Below are 27505 nucleotides of genomic sequence, written 5' to 3'. Positions count from 1 at the left end.
TTGTAATAAATCAAAAAACTTTATTTTTAAGATATATTATAAATTTACAGCACACATAACATCAGTGTCTTCAGTGTGTATGTGTGAGCAGGTTGAAAGACTCAGCGTTCATTCTGGCCTTGTTTGTGGGTACGACCTCTCCACACGGTCAAGGGATGGAATTGTTTCAGTCGGAGCAGGCTGGGCTTTGATAACAACCCCAGGAACTTCCAGGAATAGATTTCAGTGCAGATGAGCAGCCTTTGGTGCTCCTTGCCTGAGGGCTGCTGTCCAGGAGCAAGCCCTGCTGGTTTTCCCACTTGAGGAGAGGTCAGTGACCCACAGGAGCCCATCCAGAATGAACCCCGAATTCCACAGGCTCGGTGACATCCGCCCTAGTGAAGCTTCCTAAAAGTAATGTTACATCTTGGAAAGAGCTGTGCATGCCACACGTCAGTGCCAGTGCGTACAAAGAGCCTCGGATGCTGTACCTAAGGATGTGCTACACAGGTGAAGTGTCAAATATGGAGCCAGTACCTTGCAAGATAAATCTTCCTGGTGCTGCCTTGTGGTAAGTGCTGGATGGCAAATCACTGTCTTGGGCAGTTCATTTTGATAAAACCAAGCAATTTAGGAAGCTCTACGGGCTTCTGTTCCCTGCTGCAAAGACACTTGGTTTTGTGGGGCTTGGTTTAAAACTGTGCTCCAATTTCTCCCCTGTTCCCAGAGACTGATAGAAAACTATACCCAAATTCAGTAAGAATTTAATGCCTTTACATTGACTGAAGTTCACACACCACAAACAGGACCTAAAGATCTTCAAATATAGGGCGAGAGGTCCTTAAAAATCCCTTTTGTTATACCCAGATGTGAGAGCCACCACCATGACCACACATTCACCTCGATACTGTGCACCACGTGTGGGGACATGGGGACCACTGACCTGGCCACAGTCACCAACTGTCCTACCCAACAACAGCACCACAAACCCTTCAGATGAATAATGAGCCAGAGAGGAAGATACAATCAGTGGTTTGCTTATGCCTTAAAGCAAAAGGACTTATGATCAGATGGAAATACCCAGCTGCAAGGTCCACTATCCTGCTAGCTAATAGAAATGTTATGTATTAAAAGTAGAAAGCCAGGGCATTGGCTCTGGATGAACCACTCACCATCCTGTGCAAGGGACCTGGAGAAAACTGCCACTGAAGTCGAGGTCACTGCTCATCTCTCTCATTCCCCAGGCAACGTTTGCCAACGGCTCTCCTATACATTCGTTTGGTTAAACAGCTTCCAAAATACATTAAAAGATCCTCAGCCCATGAATCACAAATAAAATAACCTTAACAGGCCTAACTAAAAAGGATTTCAAGAACCACTCAAGTGTTTCTTGGGTGTGAAGATCGATTCCCAGAGGACAAGTATGGTTCCAGGAGGGTGAGAAAAGAAAGAGGGGTCAAGGCTGTGGGACTCATCTGTGCCTGGCTGCTGTGAGCAGCCAGGAAGCAGGGATTTGCTGCAGGTTCCTGGCTTCTGGCAGGAGGGACCCTCACACCTTCCCATAGGAACGCACGGAAAACCACGTTAGAAACCACCCCATTTCCCAGCACATGGGGAAGTGTCCTTGAAACGAAGGAAAGATCAGCGACCTGTGAAGTACAGGCAGATCTTGTGTGACCATGGCCAAAGGGATGCAGCCATTAAAGAAGACTCAAATCACTGCTCACAGGGAGAGAAACAGTGGAGGATGCTTTGGCCTGGGCCAGACACTGGAGATTTGTTCCAAGGGTGATGCTAGCTCAGGCTCACAGGGAAAGACAATCAAGATCCAAGTTGTAAAGCAGCCACTGGCATTTTTCCCCAGCTACATCCTGTTAAATGCACCCTATAAAGAGTATAAATACGAAGCCCTGAGAACAAACTTCCATTTAGCACACATCTATTAAGAATATCAGTGCTTTGATGACAAAATTACAAGTTACATATATTTAAATAAACAGCTAGCTTTCAAGAGTCACACGACATCAAAAGTAGATTGTCTGTATCGACTGATGGGGTGAAGAGCTAGAACCGTAAGACACATGGGATTAGCCACCTACCTCCCTGCTTCCTTACTGCTTGATTTCACAGGCTTCCAAATATTCCCTTGACCACGCTATGAGACACATAAACGTGCCTGCTAGTTAGAACTTGAACACCAGAGATGCAAGCACGGGACCTGAGCCTGTAAATCCTTATTCCTGTGAGTAGCTCTTCCTCACAAAAAGACAGTGTTTCACTCTTTAAAGCAAAGACTTCCATCCCCACGTGCTCAAGGACCTCTCACTGGCTCACAGACCAGATCCACCAGCCCTCTACCCTTCAGCCTGTGACAGGGCAGCTCATCACCAGGCACAGCTCTTAGCACACATGCTCCTTGTGCCTGGAGACCTGTCTGCATGTTCTGACTCAACAGCAGGGATCTTTCTGGGGTTTCTGCAGGTTTTGTAACAATGAGGGTAACCAACACCTTTCGCAGGCACTGTGGGCTCTGTTCACTGGGATGAAGCAGCACTACACCCCAGTGTGACGGGGCACACAGCTCCCTTGTCTGCTACTAGTCCATGCCCTAACACCACCACCATGTCTTGACCAATTCAAGTGTTCATGTAACCTCCAGTGCATTTTTTGTTTTAAATCAACTCCTATGACTTCTGTGCTTATCACCTCCTAAATTCTGGCCTCTTTCAGCCACTGGCAATGTGAGTTCTCAGAAGACAAGCTGGACTATCTATGTTAAAGCTGTACCAAACAAGATGACCATTTGGCAGATCAGGAAGAACACACTCCCCAACACTTTGGCTATGTAAATGTGGAGCCCTAGAATAACGAATTCCAGAAATAACCACATATTCCTGAGCCTTCAGGCACCTTAAAGACACAGTATTCCTAAGGTCTCTAACTGCTGCTGCAATACCTGGTTATGTTGTTGAACCCGTACACTCTTACCCTCCTCTATTTCATAAGCATGATGTGTTTTACCAGTGCTTTTTTCCCCACACCTTGTGAAGGCTCACCAGCACTGACTGTTCTGGCACACAGAGGGGGCAGCTCTGGCAACCTTTATCTCCCCGATCAAACTGACACTGAAGAACATGCACAGTTCATCAGCAGGTCCTGGCAGTATCATCCTCTCTCTGATCTCACTGCTGTGGCGTTGATGCAGAGATACACAAGCAGCAGAACCTGCACCCTTAGAAGCGAGCCACCTGCTCCTCAGACACTGAGTACCAGGAATGCCCCAGCTTCAACCCCTAAAAGCTGGGGGGCTGGTTCAAGTTCATCATCCACGCTGCCCTGGCAGTAGCCACAGGTAGTCCTGGGGCTGCTCCTCCCATGGCAGCTGGGGTTGCTCACTTGCCACGTAGCAAATCCCCAAGGTTCTGCCTGCAAACCAGATGCCAAACTTGCAGAAGACTCTGAAGTTGACAGATGACCCTTGCTGGTCTGCCTGGAAGCTCCACAGCCACTCCAGGGTCTGGTCATGGAGGACTGAAATCAAAAGCAGCATTTCACCAACAAGGCTTTACATTCCTCAAAGACCAAGACTGCTACCAAAGTATCTGTTACGTCTGAACCTGTCCTTACTCATTCAGAGGCCAAAAAGCCCCCAAACTACAGGGTCGTTTTCCTCAGCTGTCTTCTAAAAACACTCATTAAAAGGAATATTTACAAGAAACCCAACTGGTAGAGAAGGGCACGAGCTTCTGACATTAAGAGCTTCAAGTAACAGCGTCTTCTGGTGGTATTACAGGCAAAAAGCTTCAGGGAGCAAGAACAAAAATGGATAAAACAATCAAAACCTTTGATAACTCTACAACATTCAGTCCCAGCTACTCAAGAGTCGTGCTGTACTCACTGAGCTGCAGGACTTGGCTCCTAGCTGTTATAAGACAGATTACAACTCCATATCATGCTGTCAATCTGTTCTTGGTGAGAGTCCAGTCTGAACAGAAGCATCATCTCTATAAAGCTTGGCATTTCTGGATGTAGAAGTAAGTATTTCAGCAGCCATGAACTGCAAAGCTTAATATGGAATTACAAATAAAGTCCTGGGATAGTCAGTCCAGATAAAATCTCATGCCGTTTTGATTTCCCCACCCTCCATATGAATGATGTGAAATTGGCAACTCCGGTGCCTTGACTGCATAACAGCAGAGACTGGATGCCAAGTTCAGGCCAAAACTTGTTGTAAGGTTTCGGGTTGCATCTTGTTGCACTTTAGCTTAAGAGAAGCCCCATATTTAACAAGGTGACCTGCATTGCTCCTCAGGATCCCTCAACTTGACAGGGCACCTTTGTGCTAGCTAAGGATGGGGTCCCCAGCTGGTTTCTCTGCATTTTGGAGAGGCAGGGCTTGCCTAGGCTGGCTTTCCACAAACACAGCTGTGAAGTGCAAGATAGGGCAGGGATCAGGGCAGAAGTGAAGCACGTTCCATTTATCTGAAAACAAAACCTATTTCTGTTCGGACTCACACCTGCAGAGCCCAGCTGAAAACTGGCTGGAGAATCACAGCAAGTTCTGTCCTTGAAAGCTCTCAGCTCCTGCCTGAAATCCCAACCAGGCTTTTGACAAAATGGGAAAGCCCCAGCCTGACATTCTTGGTACTTCCAAGATAAAAACAAGTGGCAAGAAAAGCCACTTGTATCTCAAAGATGGTCATTTCAAGCTTACTTTTAAACACGTTAAACAAGGTAAAAACCTAAACTGTTCTGCTGCCTTAGAGCTCACCAACGAAAAAACCATGCAAATCTTTGTAAACAGGTTGAAACAAAGTCAAAAAACACAAGTCTCCCTTTCCCAAACTGTGCACATAAAAATGGAAAACACCCCACTATGTGAATATATCCCTCCTTGCACTAGGATACGGCAGAGTATGAACCTATGAACAGCAGCCTACTTGAGATCCCAAGCCTTGGTGTAGCGAGTTCTGCTGTGAAAGAGATACTACATCTTTAACAGAGCTGACAGAGAATCCCCTACAAGTACTGCAACAACACTAACGCAGAAAATAAATAGGAAAAAGTAATGCTATTTATTAAAACAATTTCATCTCTGAGTTATTCTCACTTAAATTAAAACGCACGATTAACAGGTCTGGATAGAAATGGGCTTCCTCTCCCAATGGAGTTGAGCTTTTAAAAAACATTTCCTAAGAATCAATTTTAAAAAGCTTTTTAGAATTGGATAGAGCCATAAATTAATACTGTATGGAGATGATTTTAATATCCTATGCTAGTGGTCAGTGACCTTTTGTAAACACTAGCCAGATGCTAGCAAAACTGGCTAGAAAACTACTGTCACAGGCCTTTTTAACAAGAATGATTGGATTTCTTTCCAACAGTCAGATTCTTGGTTATTTTCACAAAACCTTTTCCTATTTTTGGATATATTTCATTTGAAATCTAATACCTGAAAACAAGTCTTCAAACCTCTTCCACTAACACTAAATCCACAAGGCAATTAACTTCAGTTGGCCATAACTACATAAGCTCTCGTGTGAGACCCCCTGTTCAGACAGGATCAACCCCTCTCCCCTTCCATCCACCTCCTCCCAAGCACTCCATGCACCCTCCCGCTGGGGTGAAGGGGAGGTGAGGGGCAGTAGGAAGTGGCACAGTGGACTGGCATCCCCCTCTACGTGCGATTCAGTGTCTGGAAGATTCGAGAGATCTGTAGCATAACAGGCCCAGTTTCCGGGTCATTCATCCACTGAGTGCTGTTCAAGGGGTTTTCAAGCATATCCTCGAAGGCTGCCAAGAGATGGAAAGTGCAACACTCAATTAGTCCCTTAGTCAGCAAAGGCTTCAGTGTTTGGGATGCTCCAACAAGAGGACAGTTAGAAACAGTTACAACCCTAAGGCAGGGGCAAAACATCACCCCAAAATGGTGGGAATACACATTATGCACTGCACTCCGCTTCCCCCTTCCCCAGCACTAAATTCACTGCACACAGCAGACAGAAGTACAGTGCCTTAAGCTCCCACATCTCAAGCTCTGTCTTTTCAGAGGCCCCAGGATCCAGAAGGGAAGCAGCATCTTCCCTCTGAGGAGCTCATGCTTTCTCCTTCCTGGTGTCTGGAAAGCAAAGGATGCTGGGGAGGCAGCCAGTTCCACCTGCCTACACATAGAGGGGGAAAGGTTGTGCACAACAATTACCTCCATTTCTGCACACTGACAGCCATCCAACTATTTCAGAGCAGTTTTTGCTTTCTTTACACAGCTGTCTTTACGATAAGCTTTGTTGTTTTCTTTTGCTTATTTAAATGTGCCAGTTTTCACTCTCCTACTTATGTTCAAGGACCCAGACAGCTACTGCAAGAGTTAAGTTGCAAATTTGGCAGAAGAATGGTCCAGGCAGTAACTTATAAGCTTTGTGACAGACACTGAGCTGGACTAGTGGACATTTGGAGCAGTCACTACGGAACAGGACAAAACAGCAGTTGCACATCTGACCTATTCAGAAGCCACCGAAATGTCAGTGTTGGGAGAGTCTGGCAGACTGGCACCAAGGTCAGTTTCTTAATATTCCCTAGGGATGTTAGTGTACAAAGCTCCAACTGACATTAGTGGGAGCTGTAAGTACCCAGCACCTCTGAAAGGCTCATCATTAATACCCTGCTCAAGGTCATGCAGCATGCCTACAGAAAAGTGCAGATCTCACCTTTCACCACTTCAACTATATTCTTCACACAGAGTCAAAAGCTTAAAACTCAAGATTAATTAACATTCTGCAAGTATCTCATTAAATTCATTATTAAAATCTGTGACATAAGCAATTTGCAGATGTATCATTAGGAATATATTTTCTCTGATGTTCATCCAAGCTTCACAAGCACATATAATGGCATTTCATTTTCTATTTATATTCTGAGCTGCAGTGTGGAACCCTCGCTGGAAATGAAGAGACCATTTGTTCGGAAAGCAGAGTGGGAAGGTTCTGCTCTTGAATTATTTAAAGGCTTGCAAACTCTCCTAATTACATTTAAAGTAGGATTTCTAAAAGCTCTCTGGAAAGCGCTGCTTTCTTTAAAAGCACTGCTTCAAATACATTTTGAAGCCAAAAAGACTAAATGCAAAACTTTTTATACACATCACAGAGCCAATGTCATTCTTCTGTATCGCCCTCCAGCATTGGAGAGACTGATGTTTTACTGCCAGGCTCATCAGTTGGGTACTTGCTGTGCTCACAGTCTGACCACCAGCACACAGGCTTTACAAAGGAGCCGAAACCCTAGCGAGGGGAAGTGTATTGTCACATATCTCAACTTCGACAGGCAAGGCCTTAGCTCAGACTTGTTTGCTTACTCTTCCACAAGTTATCTTTCCTCTCAGTGACCAGGCCTCAGCATGCAGTAAGCTGTACAGCAGAAGGCAGCCTTGTTTTTAACACTAAATAATCAGAGTTCTAGTCAGACATTCCAGATTTTTCCCCTTTTGGCCAAAGGGAGCACACAAAAGGTCTCCTAAATCCACAAAAGCATTGCAGCCAGCAGCTATTAAAGTTCTGAGTTCAGCAAGTGTAATCCAGTAGCCTGGGGCATGAGCAGCATTTCTGGGGCAGCCCCAAGTCCTGTTCTGGGTTTAGCTGAGTTGCAGTATGAAGCAAACAAACAATACAGCTGCTGAAAGTGAGGAAAAGGGTACAGAGCTGCACCTATCCCACAAAGTGAGCTGTCATCATCCAGCCTCTACTCTGCTGGCAACTACAGAGACAGTGTTTATATATCACGAACCCACACCGGACTTACCTAGTAGAGTTTTAGGGTTGGTTAGCCCTAACTGTACCACTGGGTTTTCTAAGATGGCTTGGAAGAGAGGGCTGTTGGTGTCAATGCCCTTATCTAAGTCCTCTGGAGAAGGCTTTCTGTCTCCCAGCAGCCATTCACACTGAAAGAAATCAGCAGGCACAACAGACTTCACGATTGGGTACATCAGAATGAAAGTGTCTCAAAAGTTTTGACAATGTGGCATGTTACCTATTTTTCCCTCTCACAGTAAAGAGAGAGCTATACATTCATTTTCACACTAGATTACTATTCATTTGTGTGTTTCTCCCATAGAAATAAGCTTTTATTTCAACAGGAACAGCAGCAGTGCTTGGTGTGGTAGTAAAGTTAATACCAACTTTGGATGCCTCAGAGCTCAGGAACGACGTGTGTTATCCTACACACACACTGCCTCAAAGGAACCCCATCAGCACAGCTACACCTCAGCAGCCTCAAGTATCATCCAGGCCAATATCCTCTAACAGTGGCCAGCACTGGATACTTGAGAGAAGACTCCTTGGCTGTCAGCTGTGCCCACATAACTTTCCTTAACATATCCACTAGCAGGGGACTAACCAATCTTTGAAAGCCTTTATATTTTTTGACTCCATAAACTGTGGAATGCACTGCTGCAGAATGGTAATTTACACATTACATGGCTTGATTCTCTTGTTTGATCATTTATTCCTACTCTTTAATCGGTTGTTAATTATTTGGAATACCTTCTCCTTTCTCATGACAGCATAATCTCTTTGGCAGACTCCACTGAGGGAGTTTCTCAAAAGCTCTTTGAAAGCCCACATATGCTATCCCAGCCAGATCAGCCTCAACCTCACACATGCTGAGTTCCTCTAAGAAGTCTAAAACCTTTGTATTCCACTTGTGTATCTAATTTGAAAGAGGCACAGAATATGTAGTGCTCATTTAATCTCCAATATCAGTTGGGCTTTATGACAGATCAAAACATCAACCAATTCCATGATGAAAAGAATCAGTTGAACAGACTATTACAGCAATAAAGAACAGAAGTGACAGTGTACTCACGGCTGCGTTCTGCTGGTTGTTGTTTACTCTGAGTGCATCTACCACTTCTTTTTCATCAAATCCCATCTCCATCAGGGCAATGACAGCCTAGATCAGATTTGCACAGCTTAATACACGTAACATTTAAAAGAGAAATGAGAACATTCACATCTTTATTTGTGAGGAGCATTTGTGGGGTAAAAAATCCCCACTGCTTCCATCTGTAGACCACTACGTAATCTTATCTACAAGGTTCTCAAATATCTTGTATCAGAAGTGTCTTTATTATGGAAGAAAAATAAATCTCAAGAGTGAAGGTAGTTCCTATCCTCAACACTGAAAGCTGAATGCAAGGCAAAGAGCAAGTGTACCCGGGGCAGAAAGGAGAAGAGCACAACAGAAACATCTTATTTTAAGACTTCTCCTGTCACAAAGCTTTTGTTCACATCTCACTGGTAGACCAAACTCCACATGCACTTGTAGTTCTATTCACTTGATTTAATTTCACCTCCCAGATTTATTATATAGCTAGTCAGTGTTATGTGTTTAGACAAGCATACCTAGATATTGTTAGAAGAATGTTTAAGCATTTAGAAACTGTACCCAGGTCAAATACATTTACCACTTTTAACTGAAATCACAAGAAACAGTTGTAAAAACCAAGTTCTACATTCTAAAGAGCACCTCCTGGTGAGTTTACAGTGCGATGACAACACATTTTCTCTTCAGCTGATACTGATAAAAAGGCTAACTTCTTTAAATCTTCAGCAGACTTAAATCTAATGATGATACTTTTCATTGCCCCCTTAAAATACAATAATGCTTTTCCATCCTTTTCTACAGCAAAAGGACTATTGCCATCCTGCAACCCCTCCTCTTTCCTAGACAGCAGTCATAAAAAGCAATGCCAGTTCAGCAGCTCATTTTAGTCCCATCAGATGGTTTTTGGGTGCAGAAGTAACCGTGTCAGTAGTTTAGATACTGCTATCTAAGACAGCGGTGCATTAATTAGGTAATATCCCTTTCAGCAGCCTGAATTTAAACTGTCCCTAAAGACTTCCACTAAAATACTGTCAAGCCAGCATAACATACATCCAGCCAGATGTCCCATTTCATTTATTAACTAAATGATCATTTGGATCCCATGGTGCCTGCACCGGCCGTTCCAATCCCAACAGCTACATAGCAAGATAAACAGCACGTACTCGTGGGTCTGGACGGAACTCTCTTTTCCTCCGGATCTTCTTGAATATCTCCGTCAGCTCATCCTTGGCCTCTTCCTCACCTGCTTCTGAACTAGGACCTGCAGTTGCTTCAGCAGAAGATGCACCGGCTTCATCTGCGGCTTCTGATGGAGTCTGACCTGGAAGCGGAGCATCCACCGTAGGGTCATCTGCGTGTTCTATCAACCACTCCATGGCCTGCGTCACTGACATACTGAAAAGCAAATCAAAACACAGGGGTGAAAAACACACCAGATGTACAGTAGCATTCCACAGACTTTTGCCTTTGCATTTACACCCATGGTATACTGACTTGCAGGTTAACTAGTATCTGAAAAGTCACAAATAATAAAGTTTTGGAGCAAATCTCAGAGCACCTTAATTCTCTGTGCTTTCAGGGCACCACAATCTTCTCTGAAGCCTGGAAGACATAGGGATGAAATCCAACTTGGAGAGCTGCAACCTAGATTTTAAGAGGCATTTCTGAGGGAGTCACCTTATTCTCCACATCAGCTGCTTTATTTCACAACAGAGAAAACACTATGTGCAACTGTTGACAAAGCTGCAAGCAAAGCATGTTCCAAATTCACATGGAACCACATCTCAGATGCAAGCTGCTTTGATGCTTAAAAAGATCTCTCTCAGACATCTATCCAGTCACCGAGGAATGCCATTATAGCAAAACAAGAAATAAGGAGGGTGAAAAATGTTACATGTACACAATATGCCTTGAGCAAGATTCAACACAGGCAATTGCGCTTGGACATGTACCACTTCGTTGTTCTTCCACTCTGACTTAAGCAGAAATCTGTTATCCCTCAAAGGAGGGGCCAGCCCAAGGGAACAGAACATCGTGATCAGAACACAGTCACTTGCTATGCAGTGCAAGTGCTCAAGCTAAGGGATCTTGAGAGCCCCAACACATCTCTTCCCAGTGAATACAGAAGAAGAAACAAAGGTCAACTGAAACAGAAACGGGGCAACTGAACATTTAATTTCATTTGACACATGGGAATTATTACATGTTCATAGAAAAGAAAGTCTTTGCCTATCTGACTTTTCAGTTCCAACATGAATGATGGAGAACACTGGGGGAGAAAGCCTTTCTGAGTCACAAGGGAGTGGAAAAGAGTGACTGGAATATGTTGTGGATTCTCTATCATTACAAGTTTCTGAGAATGGCCTAACAAACCCATCACAGGAGTGAGTCAGTACAGCTGATCCTTCTTAGGGGATAAGAACTACAGCACCGGCTATTTTCCTACAGTTGCTATCTGAACTTCGCATGTTTTTAAAAGATCAGCACAAAGTACTTTTCTTCAGCTGAAAGACCAGTGGAGATGGAATGGGTTTGCTTTTTTCTCTGCAAAATCTGAATCCTAAAGTGGAATAAAATGCGAGTTCAATACTTGGAAACAGTGCCAGTGAACCACAGACCAGCAGCTCTTTCCAGAGCAAGCACAGCACTGCTTCCCTTCCCTGTGCCATCCACACCTGCTGCCTGAGGCAGCACTCTTCTTTGAGTTAATGCTTTCTCCAACCTAGTTTTAGGTGACCCACATACGGAGACTTTAGAGAAAAGATTCATTTTGTTGTTTTAACCATATCAAGTAGTTCACAGGCAGCGTGCTGAGTACACTTACTGATTTAATCGAAGGGCTTTGACAGCTCTGCTTTCTGGAAACCCCATTTCTGTAAGCTGTCGCAGAGCTATCTCATCCACTCTGTCTTCCTCATCCTCATCCAGCATGGCTACACATACACAAACAAAACAACGTTCAGATTGACTTCAAGCTGAAATAAACCCCTTCCTCAATGGAATGGCATGCGTTAAGTTCAGACTCCATTCTTCTCTTCCATCCTTTCTTTTGTTTCTGCCCTGAATTTGCTATCTCATCATTTAATATGCTGCACTCAGCTTGGTTTGGCTCAGATATTCTTCCAGGACAAAGACTTTGTCCAGGTGTGTTCAAGATCTCACATAAAAGACAAATAACTCACATGACTGTGGTATTTCCACTTAAGCAAATATGTATGAGATCCACTGAAGATCTATCTACCATTTATCTGAAAAGTAAATTGGATCTGGTCATAGCAGATCTCAAGGGCAAGCATTTCCCACAAACGGAACCAACAGCTACACCTTCTCCTCCTTTTACTATCTCCTTGTGCATTTTCAACCATTCTTTACCATCCCTAAAGCACAACTTGAAGTTTTCCAACTTTTTCACTGCTAAAAATTTTATTTTTAAATGGAACTTCTCATTCATCCCAAAGGGACCTCAGAAACTCAGTTTTATAAAAGCTATATCCACAAGGTGAAAATCTTGGCTGCAAAGTTTGTAGCAGTTTTGCTATTACATCAAGGTCTGGACTTCACTAAGCCTGCTCCTCTGCTATGGAAGCAAACAAGTTCCCAAGATTGAACTAGCAACTATAAAGGTATGTTCATACCATTTGCCTTCTTAAATAGTTCAACTGCATCTGGGTTCAGTGCTAGCAGTTTCTGTGCAACTTCTATGAGAGACACCAAGATCTTCCGGAGCTCTGTCTGGAACTGCAAGAAAGGAAACTGTCAGAACATTTAGACAAGTTACCAGGCATCACTGAATCTTAATATATCTGTTGTTAGTATCTCAGCAGTGGTCTGGCCCTCTGTACAGATAATTGCTTTATTAGGGCTTCCTCTGCATTATTTAGTCTCTCAAGAGGCACTGGCCTTTCCTGTGAAGTGCTACATGTAAACAGGATGGGCAGAAAGTTCTTTATTTCTACCACAGCCACCCAGTTCCACCACAGGAGGTGTGGTGGTCCAGAAAACTCACTGCTTCACAGAAACACTTTAATACACTGCAGATGTGTTATAAGAGACAGTCACAGTACCTCTGTAGCAGCAGTACTTGCTTCTCTGAACCAACGAGCTTTCCTGGTCTACTCTTTGCTTTCCAGTAATCTAAATTTGAACAACACAGATCAAGGCTATTTTCTAAACTGAAGCATCACAAATTCCTTTCAGCTGGACACTTGTTTTTAAATAAGCTGTGCTCAGCAGGTCATTTGGCCATTAAACAGCTTAAATGACAACTGTCCCCTTTAGGTTACTAGGGCACACTGACAGCCTGCAATACGTGGGCAGATTCTCTGCTTCATATCCTACTAGTACAGGAGGGCAGAAGTGGTCCCCACACTGCTGAAGACAGAGTTATTGATTATCACCAAATAGTATGACCTGTATCCAAATCTTAAGCTATCTACTTTAATATACATTATATACATCTGTATTTCTCTTATAGAGAAAAAAGAATCACATTTATGTATAAAACAAAAGGTTATAGGAGATAAAAGCCTATTTGGATGTTAGTGTGCGAGTTAAGGCCAAGTCTAATACTTACATCCCTCATGTTGTGATGGGCCACAGTGCGATCTACATTGCGAGAGGGCAGATTTGCAGTCGCTTTGAGAATAGCGTCTTTATCAGGAGCTTTTTGCTCTTGTTTCCTCTGAAGGACAGGAAACATGATCAGGTTTCATAACCCATTATCCACAGAACAGAGAACACAGCACAGAGAGCAGTTTCATATTCTTCACCAAGGCATCAAGCAGTGCTCTGTAACTCGCAACTAAGAGAAACAGCAGTCTAGCAATACAGTAAGATTAACAGCACCAGTACCATTTTGCAATTATAGAGCAAAACTGGACCTGTCGGGCTGCCCCACTTTCAGTCCTTACACCTATTTCTGCTACCTAATCACACAGAGAAATTCCAGCATTGAGGGAAAGTGATGTATCAAACAGAGAACCTAGAGGCCTCAGTGCCCAGGACCATATTCTGCTCCACGTGGTCTGCTCATATCATGCTCTCTTCAAACCCAGAGATAGATTAATGCTGTGCACAGAACAACAACTGCTTCACAGTGGAAGTGCTTTGCTGCTTGCAAGTATCATGCAGAGATATAGGGTGCCTTGGATTTTCACTACATGCTCATAGTCCAGGATAAAACATAGCAGGGTACAAACTATAAATATTTCCAGTCTTATAACTTAGGCTCTTACAGCGACATTCAGCTCAGCAAGACCATACTGAAGAGAGAGACATACACCAATACCTACAGGAAGGGCTACAGAGACATACACCAATACCTACAGGAAGCAAGAAGAAACAAAGCTGTGCAAGGACAAAGTAAAGAGACTTAGGAATACACAACATCAAGCACAAGCATTGCTCAAGGTGTTTATGCAGTAACATCAAATGCATGGTGCATAAGCAGCATCCTGGGTACCACTGACCCTCAGTAACAACCACAATCCAATAGTTTCAATAAAAAAATAGTAAGGGGGCAACACTCCAGCTCTAGAGACCAGGTTAGAGGGTGACAAGCCACATATAGCTAAAGATAGGAGACAGCCTGACAGCAAGTCAATGTATTTGTTGGGTTTTCAGACACAAAGCAAGACACTTGCTGAACTATACTTACACAGTTAACAGACATTTGTTCAAACAGCAAATCTATACCACTTCCACAGAGTATGTGCATGTCTTATTCTAAGGCAAATGTTCTCACAATCAAAGTTAAAAAGTACACCACTGTAATCCCTCCACATATCATTAATAAAGCAGTTAAGCAAGTTGAGGAGTCTTTCAAACTCACTTTCTCCTCTGCTGACACATCTGCCATTTTGGGGAGTGGTGGTGGCGCACGCTTCTTTATCAACAGCAAGACATCTAGAAAGAGAATGACACAAAAATACATCAGAAAGTTATATGAAAACAGGTCTTGTGAGATACCTCACAAATTCCATTTTCCTAGAGATTAATTTGTATTAATTCCCCTGTAGCATCAGACAGAATCACAGAATCACAGAATCACAGAATCCCAAGGGTTGGAAGGGACCTAAAAAGATCATCTAGTCCAACCCCCCTGCAAGAGCAGGGTAACCTACAGTACATCACACAGGAACTTGTCCAGGCGGGCCTTGAATATCTCCAGTGTAGGAGACTCCACAACCCCCCTGGGCAACCTGTTCCAGTGCTCTGTCACTCTTACAGTAAAGAAGTTCTTCCTGATGTTAACGTGGAATTTCCTATGTTCCAGTTTACACCCATTGCCCCTTGTCCTATCACTGGATATCACTGAAAAAAGCCTAGCTCCATCATCCTGACACCTACCCTTTACATATTTGTAAACATTGATGAGGTCACCCCTCAGTCTCCTCTTCTCCAAGCTAAAGAGACCCAGCTCCCTCAGCCTCTCCTCATAAGGGAGATGTTCCACTCCCTTAATCATCTTTGTGGCTCTGCGCTGGACTCCTTCAAGCAATTCCCTGTCCTTCTTGAACAGAGGGGCCCAGAACTGGACGCAATATTCCAGATGCGGCCTCACCAAGGATGAGTAGAGGGGGAGGAGAACCTCTCTTGACCTACTAACCACTCCCTTTCTAATGCACCCTAAGATGCCATTTGCCTTCTTGGCCACAAGAGCACATTGCTGGCTCATGGTCATCCTCCTATCCACCAGGACCCCCAGGTCCCTTTCCCCTTCACTACTTTCCAGCAGGTCACCCCCCAACCTGTACTGGTACATGGGGTTGTTCTTCCCCAGATGCAAGACTCTACACTTGCCCTTGTTAAATTTCATAAAGTTTCTCCCCGCCCAACTCTCCAGCCTGTCCAGGTCTCGCTGAATGGCAGCACAGTCCTCTGGTGTGTCAGCCACTCCTCCCAGTTTTGTGTCATCAGCGAACTTGCTGAGGGTGCACTCAATTCCCTCATCCAGGTCATTGATGAAAATATTAAACAGCACCGGTCCCAGCACCGACCCCTGGGGAACTCCACTAGTCACAGACCTCCAGCTAGATTCTGCGCCATTGACCACAACTCTCTGCCTTCTTCCTTTCAACCAGTTCTCGATCCACCTCACTACTTGATCGTCAAGCCCACACTTCCTTAGCTTATCTATGAGGATGCTGTGGGAGACAGTATCTTCATACAGACAGACCTTCATACTTCAAAGCCTCTACAGCTTTACACACTCCTTCAGTGCCCACAGCTCCTGAGTGTACAGTCAATTCAAAACATGGTCCATTATTAATTACACTTTGGCTGTTACTGGTTTCTTCTCTTCACACAAAGAGTATTAGAGGCTCCAGTTGTCTTCTACGTTAATAGGACAGCAATTGGCTCATAATAATTAGAAAGCAACAAGCCTTTCAGTGCTTCCACTAAGAAGGAAGCAATAGAGACAGGTCACAGATGGGTTTGGGTCTACACTGGGACCATCCAACTACAGCAAGGAAAGCACCAGTCTTCCAACAAGAACTTCCAGTACCAGGCTGAAGCTCACCTTTGCAGGTGAATGGCAGTAGAGAGATTCATGGTCTACAGTAGGATGTATCCCTGGGAGGCCACCAGGGCAAGTCTCGAGGGCAAACAATCACCGCGCCACTGCAGCATCACCAGGCAAGGGCTTGCTTTGTACTTTTAAGACTAGCACTTACTAATACTTCCTTACAAGGTGCCCTTTTTCTAGAGATGCAGAAACTCGGTTTCTAGAAATACTAGATGCTTTCCAAGTTTCTAGCATCTCAGTTACCACCACCTACATTCTGAGGGTGGAAACATGCAGACTGCAGAGCCCAAAACAGGCCTGTGCAGCATCTGCAGTCCTTCACCCAGATACGCCTGCCACACAGTTTTTAGTCCACTGTGTTAAGCAGGTACAAAGCAAACAAAGTACGCTTTGCACAACAAGTTCCCTTGATCTGGCTCAGCACATAACAGCCAAGAGCAACAGCTGGTGCAGGCTGTTAACCCTCATTTGCCCAGCTGACCAGAATGTGAAAGGGTCCACATGCTGACTCTTGGCTGCCCTGTGCAGTCAGCTGTTGGCTGCAATCTTGTCTCCGTGACAAGCAAGGCACATGCTGCAGAGGGAGGAGTGAGGAGGCATGCCAGCTTGCTGTGACTACACAGTTAACACTGCATAGCTGCTGCAAATGCAATTCAAAACTCCAAGAGCCAGCACCTCGCCTAGAAATAATACACCACGAATCAGCAAAAATGGTGCCTGTCGCCTCTTCCTAAGAGGACGCTTCTGAGCTCTAAAGGTGATAGGTGACACTGCCTGGGAACAGACACCAAAACGCTCGTGGTCACGGCACATGTTCTGCAGCCTGAATGAACTCAGGCGAAAACCCAGGAACTCTATTCCTGCTGAGTTTCTGGCTCAGACAGTATTTCAGTCTACAGCAGTCCTGCTTCTTTCTGTACCACTGCCCTTTATCTCCAGAAGGGGCCATTAGCTTGAGCTGTCTAGTAACTGACTCCGGCTCTCATCTTTAGAACTTTTGTCTTACATTAATCCTTTACACCTTTAAAGTTCAGGAGTAAATACACACCTCACATACTCTGCTGTAGTCAGTGATACTACAGTGTGATGGATTCTGACCTGGGATTGCAGAGGACTGAATGAGGCCTGAATTGCAGACACTCAGATACAGCAACCATCCTTCTACTTGACTGAGAGATTTCAAGAAAAACCCCCTCCCAAAACCATTGGGTTGTCTGGCTTGGAATAGTCAGCCATAATTGAATGATTTTTGAATCATTCTGAAGGATAAATGCTGCCCTGGAGATTAAGAAAAATTCCTTTAGAAGGAGACAAAAAAAAAATCACCTGTTTAATTTTACAACTTAATGAACACACTTAATTCCTTTTCAACTCTCAAAAGGAAGAGCGAAGAAAAGCAAACTGCTCAAGGTGCTTTCTCTGGGGGGAAAAGTCTTTTTTCCTCTTCCTTTTTTGCCATCTTACTAGCTTCCTATGTCAAAGCAGGGTAGATATTAGAAAGCTACCATCTGGAACTCGCCAAACGGTTAAGCACAATCTCATGTTTCCAGGCTGATAGCATTAAAAACCAGACAACCTCACCTCCGTCTTGAACATTTTCCTCCAACACTGTTTTTGTGTCTGTCAGCACCTTCTCAGAAGTAGCATGGATCAACTTATGATGCGTCACGGTTTTTGGATCCTCCAAGCTCCCAGGTACACACTGCAGAAGACGATAAATATTAAAGATCAGAGCACAGAAATAAGCCTCCTGCATGAATCACTGCACCCTGCACTTAAGATTCTCCACATACAAGCTGTGCCATCATTTACTAGCTTCTTAACAGCTTAAGCTAGAGGCCAGTGCACAGAATATGTTTTACTAAAGAAACTGAGGTTTCTACCTGCATATCCAGGCTCCTGGCTGGGAGGAATAATCAACAAAAGGAAGGATTTTAGTTTTCCTTCCTCAATGCTGTTAAATTAATAGCTACTTCAGGGAGTTGGACTTGATCCTCCAGGGTCCCTTCCAACTTGACATGTTCTACGATTCTATGATTTAAGTTCCAACTGATTGTGACAGTCTAAAAAACTTCTTTAGACAGTTTCAAAGCATTAACATTACAGCTCAATCATCGCAAGTGAGCTCTTCAGGGGCACCGGCCTACGTGAGTGGATTTATACATCCACATTATGTCTCCATCACACAATTCTGAGTCCTTGGTCCTGTATTCAGGCCTGCAGAGATTTGGAGCAAAGCACGGATGCTCCAGGACCCACAGCTGCGTCAGTTCTGCAACAGATCACTAAGGTCACTCCTCTTAGTGAAAAGTCTGAGGGTAGCAATTAGTATCGTGAACTAAGAATGCAAATCTACAAAGAGCAGCCAGTGTTTCTACAGAAGGGCTGTAATAACACAGCATGTTTCTCATTTGTAACCAGCGTCAAAACAGAGGAGAGACTCTGCTTCATCTAACAATTATTATTTACACGCACCGTCAGACGAAACAAGCAACAGCCAGCAGTGATTTTGGTACACTTGCCCTTAAACTGGGAAGGAAACAGCAGTTTCTGCACCTTCTTTCAAAGTGAAACCAACAGATTTGGCTGCTGGAGCCCTGACCTGGGCTCCTGCTCAAAGCGCTGAACCAAAGTTACATTCACAACTTTTCTTCCCAACCATAAATAATCAGCATATAGTAACTTGTTTTCATAGATGAACATTGCGCTCAATTCCTTATTACAATTATAAACTGTACGTCAAACAATTCACTAGGAAATCCAGTTCAAATCCTGACAGAAGAGCACGTGCACACACAGAGGCCTTGAACTGACTCCACACCACAGCGACTTCCAGACCCAGCGACATATCTCAAGAACATTACATCAGTGCATCTAGAGACTTCTAACTTGTTTGAGCAGAAAGAGAGCACAGTGGTAGCGATTCCAGAAAGGCTACATTAAAAATAACGACCTACCAAAGCCATGGAAGTGACGCTGCTGTTCTCGCCACAATAGGACACTTAACACTGACCTCACCTGCTCTGCACACAGAAACAGCTTTTAATGACGCTTCTTTCAAGATGCTTTTACCATGTCTGCAGAAGAATGTGCTCACCCTTCAGGTACGAGCCATTTCCAGAAATCCCACTGAAATCACTACTTCACTTTGATGTAGTCCTGTCCATCATAAATAATATGGATCACCAGCCTCCTTCAAAGGAATCCTTTTAGCTCATCACCACCTTTCCTGTTTTGACTGCAGCTGATGGAAGGCTCAGCTACCTGCTCTTTTCAAACACGATGCACTTGTTTTCAACACTGACCTTCAGTTCCTCATATGAGCTTCTACACAGCTCTGATGCCTCAGTAAGATTGATGTGAGAACATCTGAGCCCTGCTCTGTATAACAGTAGCTTCTTACTAATCCTTCAGCATATTAACTGCTGAACCAGAGCCAAAGAACACATTAAAGCCTAGAAGCAGCTGGGAGCACCGCCTGTAATTGATCTGATAAGTTACCCAAAATGCATAAGAGTACATCAGTGGAACATCTCCTCTTATGGAGGATATATTAGTCACAGATCCTGAGAGTTCTACCCCAAAAGGAAGAACTTGAAAACAGGAGCTGGGAGATGTATGTTTGGGGCAGCATAGGAACTATTATCCATTTTTTCCCTGGCACAGATAAAGGGGAGGAGTGTGCGTATGTGTGTGCAACCATCGTACTAAGGTGAAAACACGTGATACAATGAAAGTTGCTGTTTTAAAAGACAAGTCCTGCGGACACCCATTCTAACTGCCAGATCCTCTAACCACTTTATTGACAACTGCATAGAATAAGAAGGCAAATATGGAGTACATATATCAAAGAGACTGCTCAGTGAAATATTTATCTTAACATTTTAACATGCCCTGGAAATAGAAACGCTATCTTAGGCAATGCCTCTACTAGCTCTTAACAGAGCACCAGGAACTGTGAGCACCTATCACTAGATCTCACTGTGGAATCTTGCTTCACGAGAACCATTCTGCCAAAACACAGGATTTTTGTATTAAAGACGATGTTTTAAAGTGCACCTAATGCCACCTTCCTGCCCAGAGACAGAACAGCACTGGTAATCCCCAGGAAGAGCAGGAAAGAAGAGAGGAATTCCTGCAGAGCACAGAGGAAGCAAGGGAAATTGCAGGGTGCACCCTGCTGCCCCAGGGCATGGCAGGGCTAAGGAGCACTGCTCCCCACAATCAGAGGCACAGTGCATGGGGATGATGAGCTCTCTCTCATCTTTTTGTACAAAAGGATTGCAAGGAGAGGATCTGCTGTTTCATCCTTTTGCTTCCAGCATCAATATTTGCATTTCTTTTTAACACCGGAGTTCAGGCTGCTTTGCCAGGCAGGTGAGAGAAATCTTTGTTCACAGGTGCCTGAGCAACTGCTGAACTTGTAAACCCTGCTGATGCCAAATGCTATTTGTGAAGCCTGGAATGCTGATAAACCACAGGGCTGTTTGGTTGGTTTGAAAATAAGAAAAAGCTTTTATTTTGTTTGTTTTTATTAAACAGAAACATTTGTAAATAACACTGACACTCCCTGCTGCTAAGCTTGGGTGGCTTAAACCATTTGCATCCCTCACATAGTAACCAAACCATGCCCAGCGGCATGAACCTACCTTATCTTTGTACTCTGAAAACTAGCGCCTTGCATCTCTATTCCACAGATACTCCTTATCATACCTTAAAAGCCAGGTGAGTATCGCTGAGACTGCTTAAGGGGAACAGAAGCACAGAGCGTTAAAAGCTTGTCCCACAGTGCCTGGAAAGTTACAGGTGGAGCTTGCACGAACATACAGCCCATGTTTGTGTGTCCCAAGTGCATGACCTCAATTTTACACCAGGATTTCAGAACCGCTGTGAGCCTCAGCAAGAAGCAAGGGTCTCTTGTGATTAGAGTATCAGAACCAGGCCATACTTGGACATACAAAGTATGTAAGTGTGAGTTTGTGCTAAGCTGACCCTTCTGAAGTCCGGTTCTCAAATGAACAGCTGCTTCTTAAGGAAGCCACAGGAGAGCTCAGGGTCTGCTCCTGCTGAGGCAGTGGGACCTTGTGCTGTAGCGACTGTTCCAAGAGAACACTTTGATGGTAAAACACGAGTTAAAAAAATCACTGGGAAGGGAAACAACGTATTATCAGGTTCATATACTATCAAGACAGCTTTACTAAAGGTAGGAGTTTAACAATAATCAGCACTAAATGGTTCAAAACTGTTCCAAATACCAACTTCCCTTGCTTCTCAAAAGAATGATTTCAAAGACTTTAGGGAACATAATAGCCAGCATCTCACAAGAGATGGCTGCATAAATTATCTCGAGGTGCTATCAAGATTCATTGCAATATACCCATGATCAGGAGAGCTGATGATTTTTCCATTTCTATTTTTCCCCCCTCCATAAAACTATATATTATCCATAATGGTTATGCAAATCCACACCATTAGCACAAAGCAGCAGAGAGAATGAAATCAAACATCATGCCAAGTTATCAATTGTCTTCTGCCCTGACTCGCTCTGCAATGCAAGCAGCTATTCAATTAAGCTTCCTGATAATTAAAGGCCTTTCAGTGCTGCACACATGCATGTAATTGTTACCCCACCCTGTTTTGGCAGGTTTTGCACCACTTAATCACTCAGCTGTGCTGAAGAGGGACAGGAGGGAAGTACAAGCCTTATCCCAGGACTGTAACAGTGTGGGGGGACCTGAACTCCACAATTTGCAGCAAGGCATCCGCATTTTCCCTCAGGATGTAGCTCTTCTGATCCCCAAGTCAAAAAGCACTTAAAAAGACTAAAAGACAAGAAAAACAGTGTGTGCTGTGACCTGTTGTAGCCAGGGGTTCTAGCTGGAAGCAATGAGCTGACCCAAGGCAGAGGGCTCCTGGCACCCTTCCTTCACAGAGTGTTCAGCCAGAAACTAAAACCTTTTACCCTTCAAATGGGGGTTAAGGAATTAAGTATTACACATACGATTGCCTATTGCAAGTGTGGTTTATGTAACAACGTCTTTGCAAGGCTTTGTAGCCAAAACAAACCTCACTATTAAATGCAGTCCAGTAAGCAGCACTCCCAAAGGTCAGAGCAGAGGCTCTTTCTTTTGCCACACTAAAGCTACATATCCCTCAACAATGCTCTCAAGCCCCCAGTCAGGCTGCACAGGTTCCAGAATGACAGACTTTAGCAGAGCCCTGGTGACAGGTCACAACCTTACACCCAGCTGTTGTAAATCCTGGGTTTGATTTAAAGTAAAACACCGTCACGGCAGAGCTTCAAAAAATCAGTCCAGTAGTTTTGGAACCACAGGTTTTCACATCTAACACCCTCAAACACACCAGTTCTGAGCACATGGGTACAAAGAGCCTGTGTTTTCCAGCTCAACTTCCACAGGCTTTGCCTGTGCAGTTTTACTTGTTTTCTCTTCCACACAGTGGTAATTTACCCATCGGACATGTCCATTAAGACCTTACTGCTTAGAGCTCAGGGAGAGCTTTACAAGAGTCCATTATCTCCCCACCAAACATCCCACTGTGCCAACACCGGGTACGACTGGGCTAAGGCTCTTTCAGACAAGGGAAGTTCTCCTTTACTTTCCTTCTCTGCTCTTCCACAGAAACAAGAAACAAACGAGATTAAGTTCTGAAGGGAAATCATGAGGACCCACTTCAGACTCCTGCGGTGCAGAGCCACCAGGTCACAAGAAGCACGCAGGAGCTGGCAGTCTCTACCACCACACAAAGCACATGCCAAATCCTGTAACTAAAGGTTGCGAAGTATTTCCCTCCCCTAAATCCTCCTTCCCAACACACAAAACTCTTGAAACAGGCGTTTTCTTTCTATGCGGAACAGCTTCACGTAATTCGGGGGGGTGGCAGACACGGTAAACACGGAACCAGAACACAAACCCTCGTTGACTTGAGCCCGTTCTTTGTCTTATCTCGCTTTAAGACATTTACAGGGCGTTGCGAAAATCCGTTTTCTTCACAATGGGAACTCACCCGCCCACCCCGACCGTGATTTCCAGCCCCAGCCCGACACCCACCCGGGCTCGCCGCTCCCTCCCCGCGCACCGGGACACGGCTCCTTACGTGCTTGAGGCACCGCTCCTTCAGCTTCTCCACCGTGGTGTCCTCGGGGACCTCCTCCAGCCACTCCGCGCCCTCCATGGTGCACACATGGAGCCTCAGCACCTTGCCCGTGAAGATCTTCTCCTCCTGCACGAACATCGCCCCGGGCCCCGCCGCCGCCTCCGGCCCCCGCTCCGCCGACTCCTCCGCAGGCCCCGGGCACCGCCGGGCCCCGCGCTACCGCCCTCCCATGAAGGTGACCCCGTCAGGCCCGAGGGGGGCGGCGAGCCCGGCCGGGCCGCGCTGGGAGAAGGAGCGCCCGGAAGCCGCTGCCGCCGCCGCCGCCCCGCCGCGCCCCCGACCGCCGCCGCTGCCCGCGCCTGGGCCCGCCGGTCCCTCCGGGGGGACGGGGGCGCTCCCGCGGCGACCGGAACCGGAAGAGCGCGGCAGCGCGGTGTATGCGTGGAGGTGTAGTCCTAACGGCGGGGCGGCGAGGCGCTGCGCCGGAAGTAAGGGCTGAGGCGGACCCGGGCGGGGACAGACCCCGGTGGCCCGGGCAGCGCGGGGGAGTTTATTGACGTTTATTAAAGTTATTAACGCTTATTAACGCCTCCGCGAAGGGATAATAGTAATAATAATAATAATAATAATAATAATAATAATAATAATAATAATAATAATAATAATAATAATAATAATAATAATAATAATAATGTTTTCAAGTGGAACCGGCCCCCCCCGAGCACTGTGGGACGTGCAGTCCCCGCGGTGCACGCTGGGAGTTGTAGTCCTCCTAGCTGTAGCGCCGCCCGCCGATCTCGGCCAGGCCGCAGCGGCCCCCGGGCAGCGGCCGCCCCACGGACACCGCTCCCCCGGGGCACCGGAGGGGGGCCCGGCCGGGTCGTGCACCCCGCAGCCCGCAGCCCGAGCGGGTCGGGGCGGCCGCGGGCATGCGGCGTTCTCCCGGCCGCCGCTAGAGGGGAACCGCGAGCTGCCTGCTCGGAGAGGCAGCCGGTGGCGGCCCGGGCGGCGGTGGGCGCTGTACCGGGGCCTGCCTGCCCGACCGGGACCTGTCTCTGTCCATACCCGGCCGAGGTTGAGCCCTCTCCCCGTTCCTCTCATCCCCAGTGAAACACCGGCCGCACACTGCCCGCACTCGATGTGCTTTGGGTTGTTCTCTGTTTCCAGGTCGTTGCCTGCAGCCTGTGGGGTTTTTGGGTGTTAAAATCGCTGTTAAAGGGAACATGAAATGAAACAAAAGGGCACTGCCGCTGTGGAATATGCTGTATGTGCTAAATGGAGCTGGACTTGCCTAGGAAATACAAGGAACGTGCCATTGTTCCTCTCAGAGTGAGCGCTGTAATGTTCATGTTACACGCTCAGCCTGGAGCTGGTTGAACTAAAGCTGGCTGCAAGGAATAAATCCAGGCGGGATCAGCAGATCCAGAGACAATAAAGGCAAGGGGTAACGGGTTCAAACTGAAACAGGGGAAGTTTAGATTGGATCTAAGGAGGAAATTCTTTCCTGTTAGGGTGGTGAGGCACTGGAATGGGTTGCCCAGGGAGGTTGTGAGTGCTCCATCCCTGGCAGCGTTCAAGGCCAGGTTGGATGAAGCCTTGGGTGGGATGGTTTAGTGTGAGGTGTCCCTGCCCATGGCAGGGGGCTTGGAACTGGATGATCTTGAGGTCCTTTCCAACCCAAACCATTCTATGATTCTATGAATAAAGTGTTCCGTGAGAAGGGGCTGGGAGCTCCGGGGAGCCGAACCCCAATCCCGTCAAAAAGCAGACTGAGTTTTGGCTCCTCAGAAGCTGTAGGCACCGCTGCAGGGGTCTTTACACTTGTCCCGTAGCCCGGTGGCAGCTCCTGGGGCCCAACGCGAGGTTTTCTTCCCTGTTTCCCAGGTGCGCAGGAATCCCGTGGCTTTGTGCAACCACTGCTGGAGAGCTCAGGCACCACCTCCCAGAACCCACGAGAGGGAGCAAATTCCCGCTCAGTGAATTCCCTGCCGGCAGCAGCTCCCTTTGGGAAGAGCTTGGGTGAGCTCCCCCCCCCCCATCAATCCAAGCGTGGCCCTGGCTCCATGGGGTGCCCGTTGGGGCAGTGAGGTGACCCCAAACCCTGCCTTTGCGAAGAGCCAAGCTCTGACCCCAGGCAGCCGCCGTTTGAACCCCAGCACCAAGACAGGTCCCGGTTGGCAAAGCCACTTTCATGGGTGCTGGCACAGGGAGAGCCCTGCTTTTCACCTGGTTACCACCGTTATTCACTCACCACAACGTTTCCTGCTTCGGGAAGGGAGCTGGAAGCCTGGACACTGCCTCGGGAATGGGATGCTGAGTGACCCCGGCAGCGGCTCTGTCTGTGGGGAGAACAACGGTAACGTTTTTTGCTGTGAGATACCTTAAACCAGTAAAGAAACGCTGGGTGATTTCACACCCAGCTAAACTCAGTGGTGATGTGGATGTGTGGATGCTACCAGCCATAAAGGGGGCTCCTAGCAGTCACTACTGCAAGTAGAAGCGGTGTTTGGAGATGAATCTGGAGCTGAGGCAGGAAAAAGGGGAGATTTCTGCTTTCTGGCCATATCTCGCGTTGAGACAGTGCTTGCCTAACACAAGTGGAATACTTTATCTTCATGCTTTGAATGCCGCTCCCATGTGCTTGATAAAATGTACCCATAAAATTGCAAATATGAGGCAATTTGACTACTGATGGCTAATGCATCATAACGGCGAAGGAAACGCGAGCATTTAAAGATACCCCATTTAAACGTTGGGCTCTACCTCCTTTACTTGCACTACAGCTGAATAAATAAACAATATGTGTGTATTATGTTAATATTGTCCAAAGCCAAAAGAATGAGTGCACAATGTGTTACTTGCTTTTTACGACTGATTCATTATGCCCAGACCAATGTGCGAACGAGGAAAAAGGAAATCAACGGCCCTTTTCCTTTGAGAAACGGCTCTTTTTGGTTTGTGTCTCCAGGTGAATTATTCTCCCTGGTTGCATCTCGCAGCAGGACCCTCCTGCTTTTACTCAGAGTGATGCAGTGTTAGCCTGGGGGCTACCCCTATGGAGAATGGTGAGGCCCCTGTGTAGGGGAACAGTGAGTACCCCGTGGAGAGTGGGGTTGTACCTGGGGAGCATCGTGACATGAGCATTGACTCCTGCGGGAGCTACAGAGGAGGGAATGGAAACAGGCGCTGCTGCCCAGGGTCTCCTTTGGTGCAAACTGGAGCAGGTTTGGGACTGCTCTACTGCCTGCAAGTTGTCTGTGGCTCTCTAGGGAGGACACAGGACCCCTTAGTACACAAGGGTGTTGGCTTGGCTGATTTCTTCTCTTTGCAAGGAACTCCAAGGGGCTCATTCCACACCAAGCAGTGCTGGTGGAGCAGGGGAGTCCAGCCCAGGGAAATCCACACCAGCAAACCCATAATCTCTTTTAAATTGTCTGAGAGTGGGAGGAATAAAAAGAGAGTGAAAATTACACCACCACCACCCCCCCAACCTTTTCTCGGGCAATCTCGGGATTTATTGAGATGACTCCAGTGGGATGCTACATCATGTCATCCAAGACTTGTGTATCGACTCCCTTTTCCTGCTGCTGCTGAGTGAAGAATTATGATAGCGGGAGGGATAATGAAGCAGACATATTTTCTTCAAATCAAACCCATTCTCTCTTAAGCCGGGATAAAAGGGTAAAGAACTTTCCCTTTGTGATATTTCTCTCAGTAATGTGTTTTGACAATTTAATTTAGAAGTCATAGAGCAGCGAAGACAAAGTCACCCGGTGGGTGGACATCGGAGAGTTCACTTGCCTTTGTGATGAATTGGTGATAGTACAGAGATGACAAAACAACACAGGGGGACAAGAAGGAGGCTGGCAGCACTGTCGGCAGCATGCACAGGATAAATTGAACGCTACACTTCATCCAGGCTCTTCAATAGTCCCGGGCATCCCGATATAATTTATGAATTGCAATTAGCATTTTATTATGGCTCGTGTGGGAGCTGCGGACCTGTCA

At 45.9% G+C, this 27505-nt stretch overlaps 1 protein-coding gene across 1 annotated transcript; it reads right to left on the bottom strand.

Annotated features, from left to right (window-relative positions):
- UBAC1 (UBA domain containing 1) lies at positions 1-23973 on the bottom strand. The gene is made up of 10 exons (XM_065695538.1): positions 23498-23973; positions 17963-18083; positions 14684-14757; positions 13427-13534; positions 12489-12591; positions 11678-11786; positions 10017-10248; positions 8833-8919; positions 7771-7909; positions 1-5772 (listed from the first exon to the last, which is right to left on the bottom strand). Exons 1-10 carry the CDS (start codon positions 23633-23635, stop codon positions 5657-5659), a joined length of 1227 nt encoding a protein of 408 aa, XP_065551610.1. The 5' UTR covers positions 23636-23973; the 3' UTR covers positions 1-5656.
- Positions 23974-27505: the final 3532 nt, after the last annotated feature.

Source organism: Lathamus discolor, chromosome 15 (genome assembly GCF_037157495.1).
Source record: "Lathamus discolor isolate bLatDis1 chromosome 15, bLatDis1.hap1, whole genome shotgun sequence".
Classification (NCBI taxonomy): Eukaryota; Metazoa; Chordata; class Aves; order Psittaciformes; family Psittacidae; genus Lathamus; species Lathamus discolor.
The sequence above is the reverse complement of the archived record's forward strand: the minus strand, read 5'-3'. Positions and strand labels throughout refer to the sequence as shown.

Coding starts and splice junctions, on each gene's coding strand:
- UBAC1 (XM_065695538.1), bottom strand. CDS start 23,635: ATGTTCGTGCAGGAGGAGAAGATCTTCACGGGCAAGGTGCTGAGGCTC. Junction 12,592..13,426: donor CCCATCACAACATGAGGGAT/GTAAGTATTAGA, acceptor CCTTTCTTGCAG/TTCCAGACAGAGCTCCGGAA. Junction 10,249..11,677: donor AAAGCCCTTCGATTAAATCA/GTAAGTGTACTC, acceptor TTTGCTTTTCAG/TATGTCAGTGACGCAGGCCA.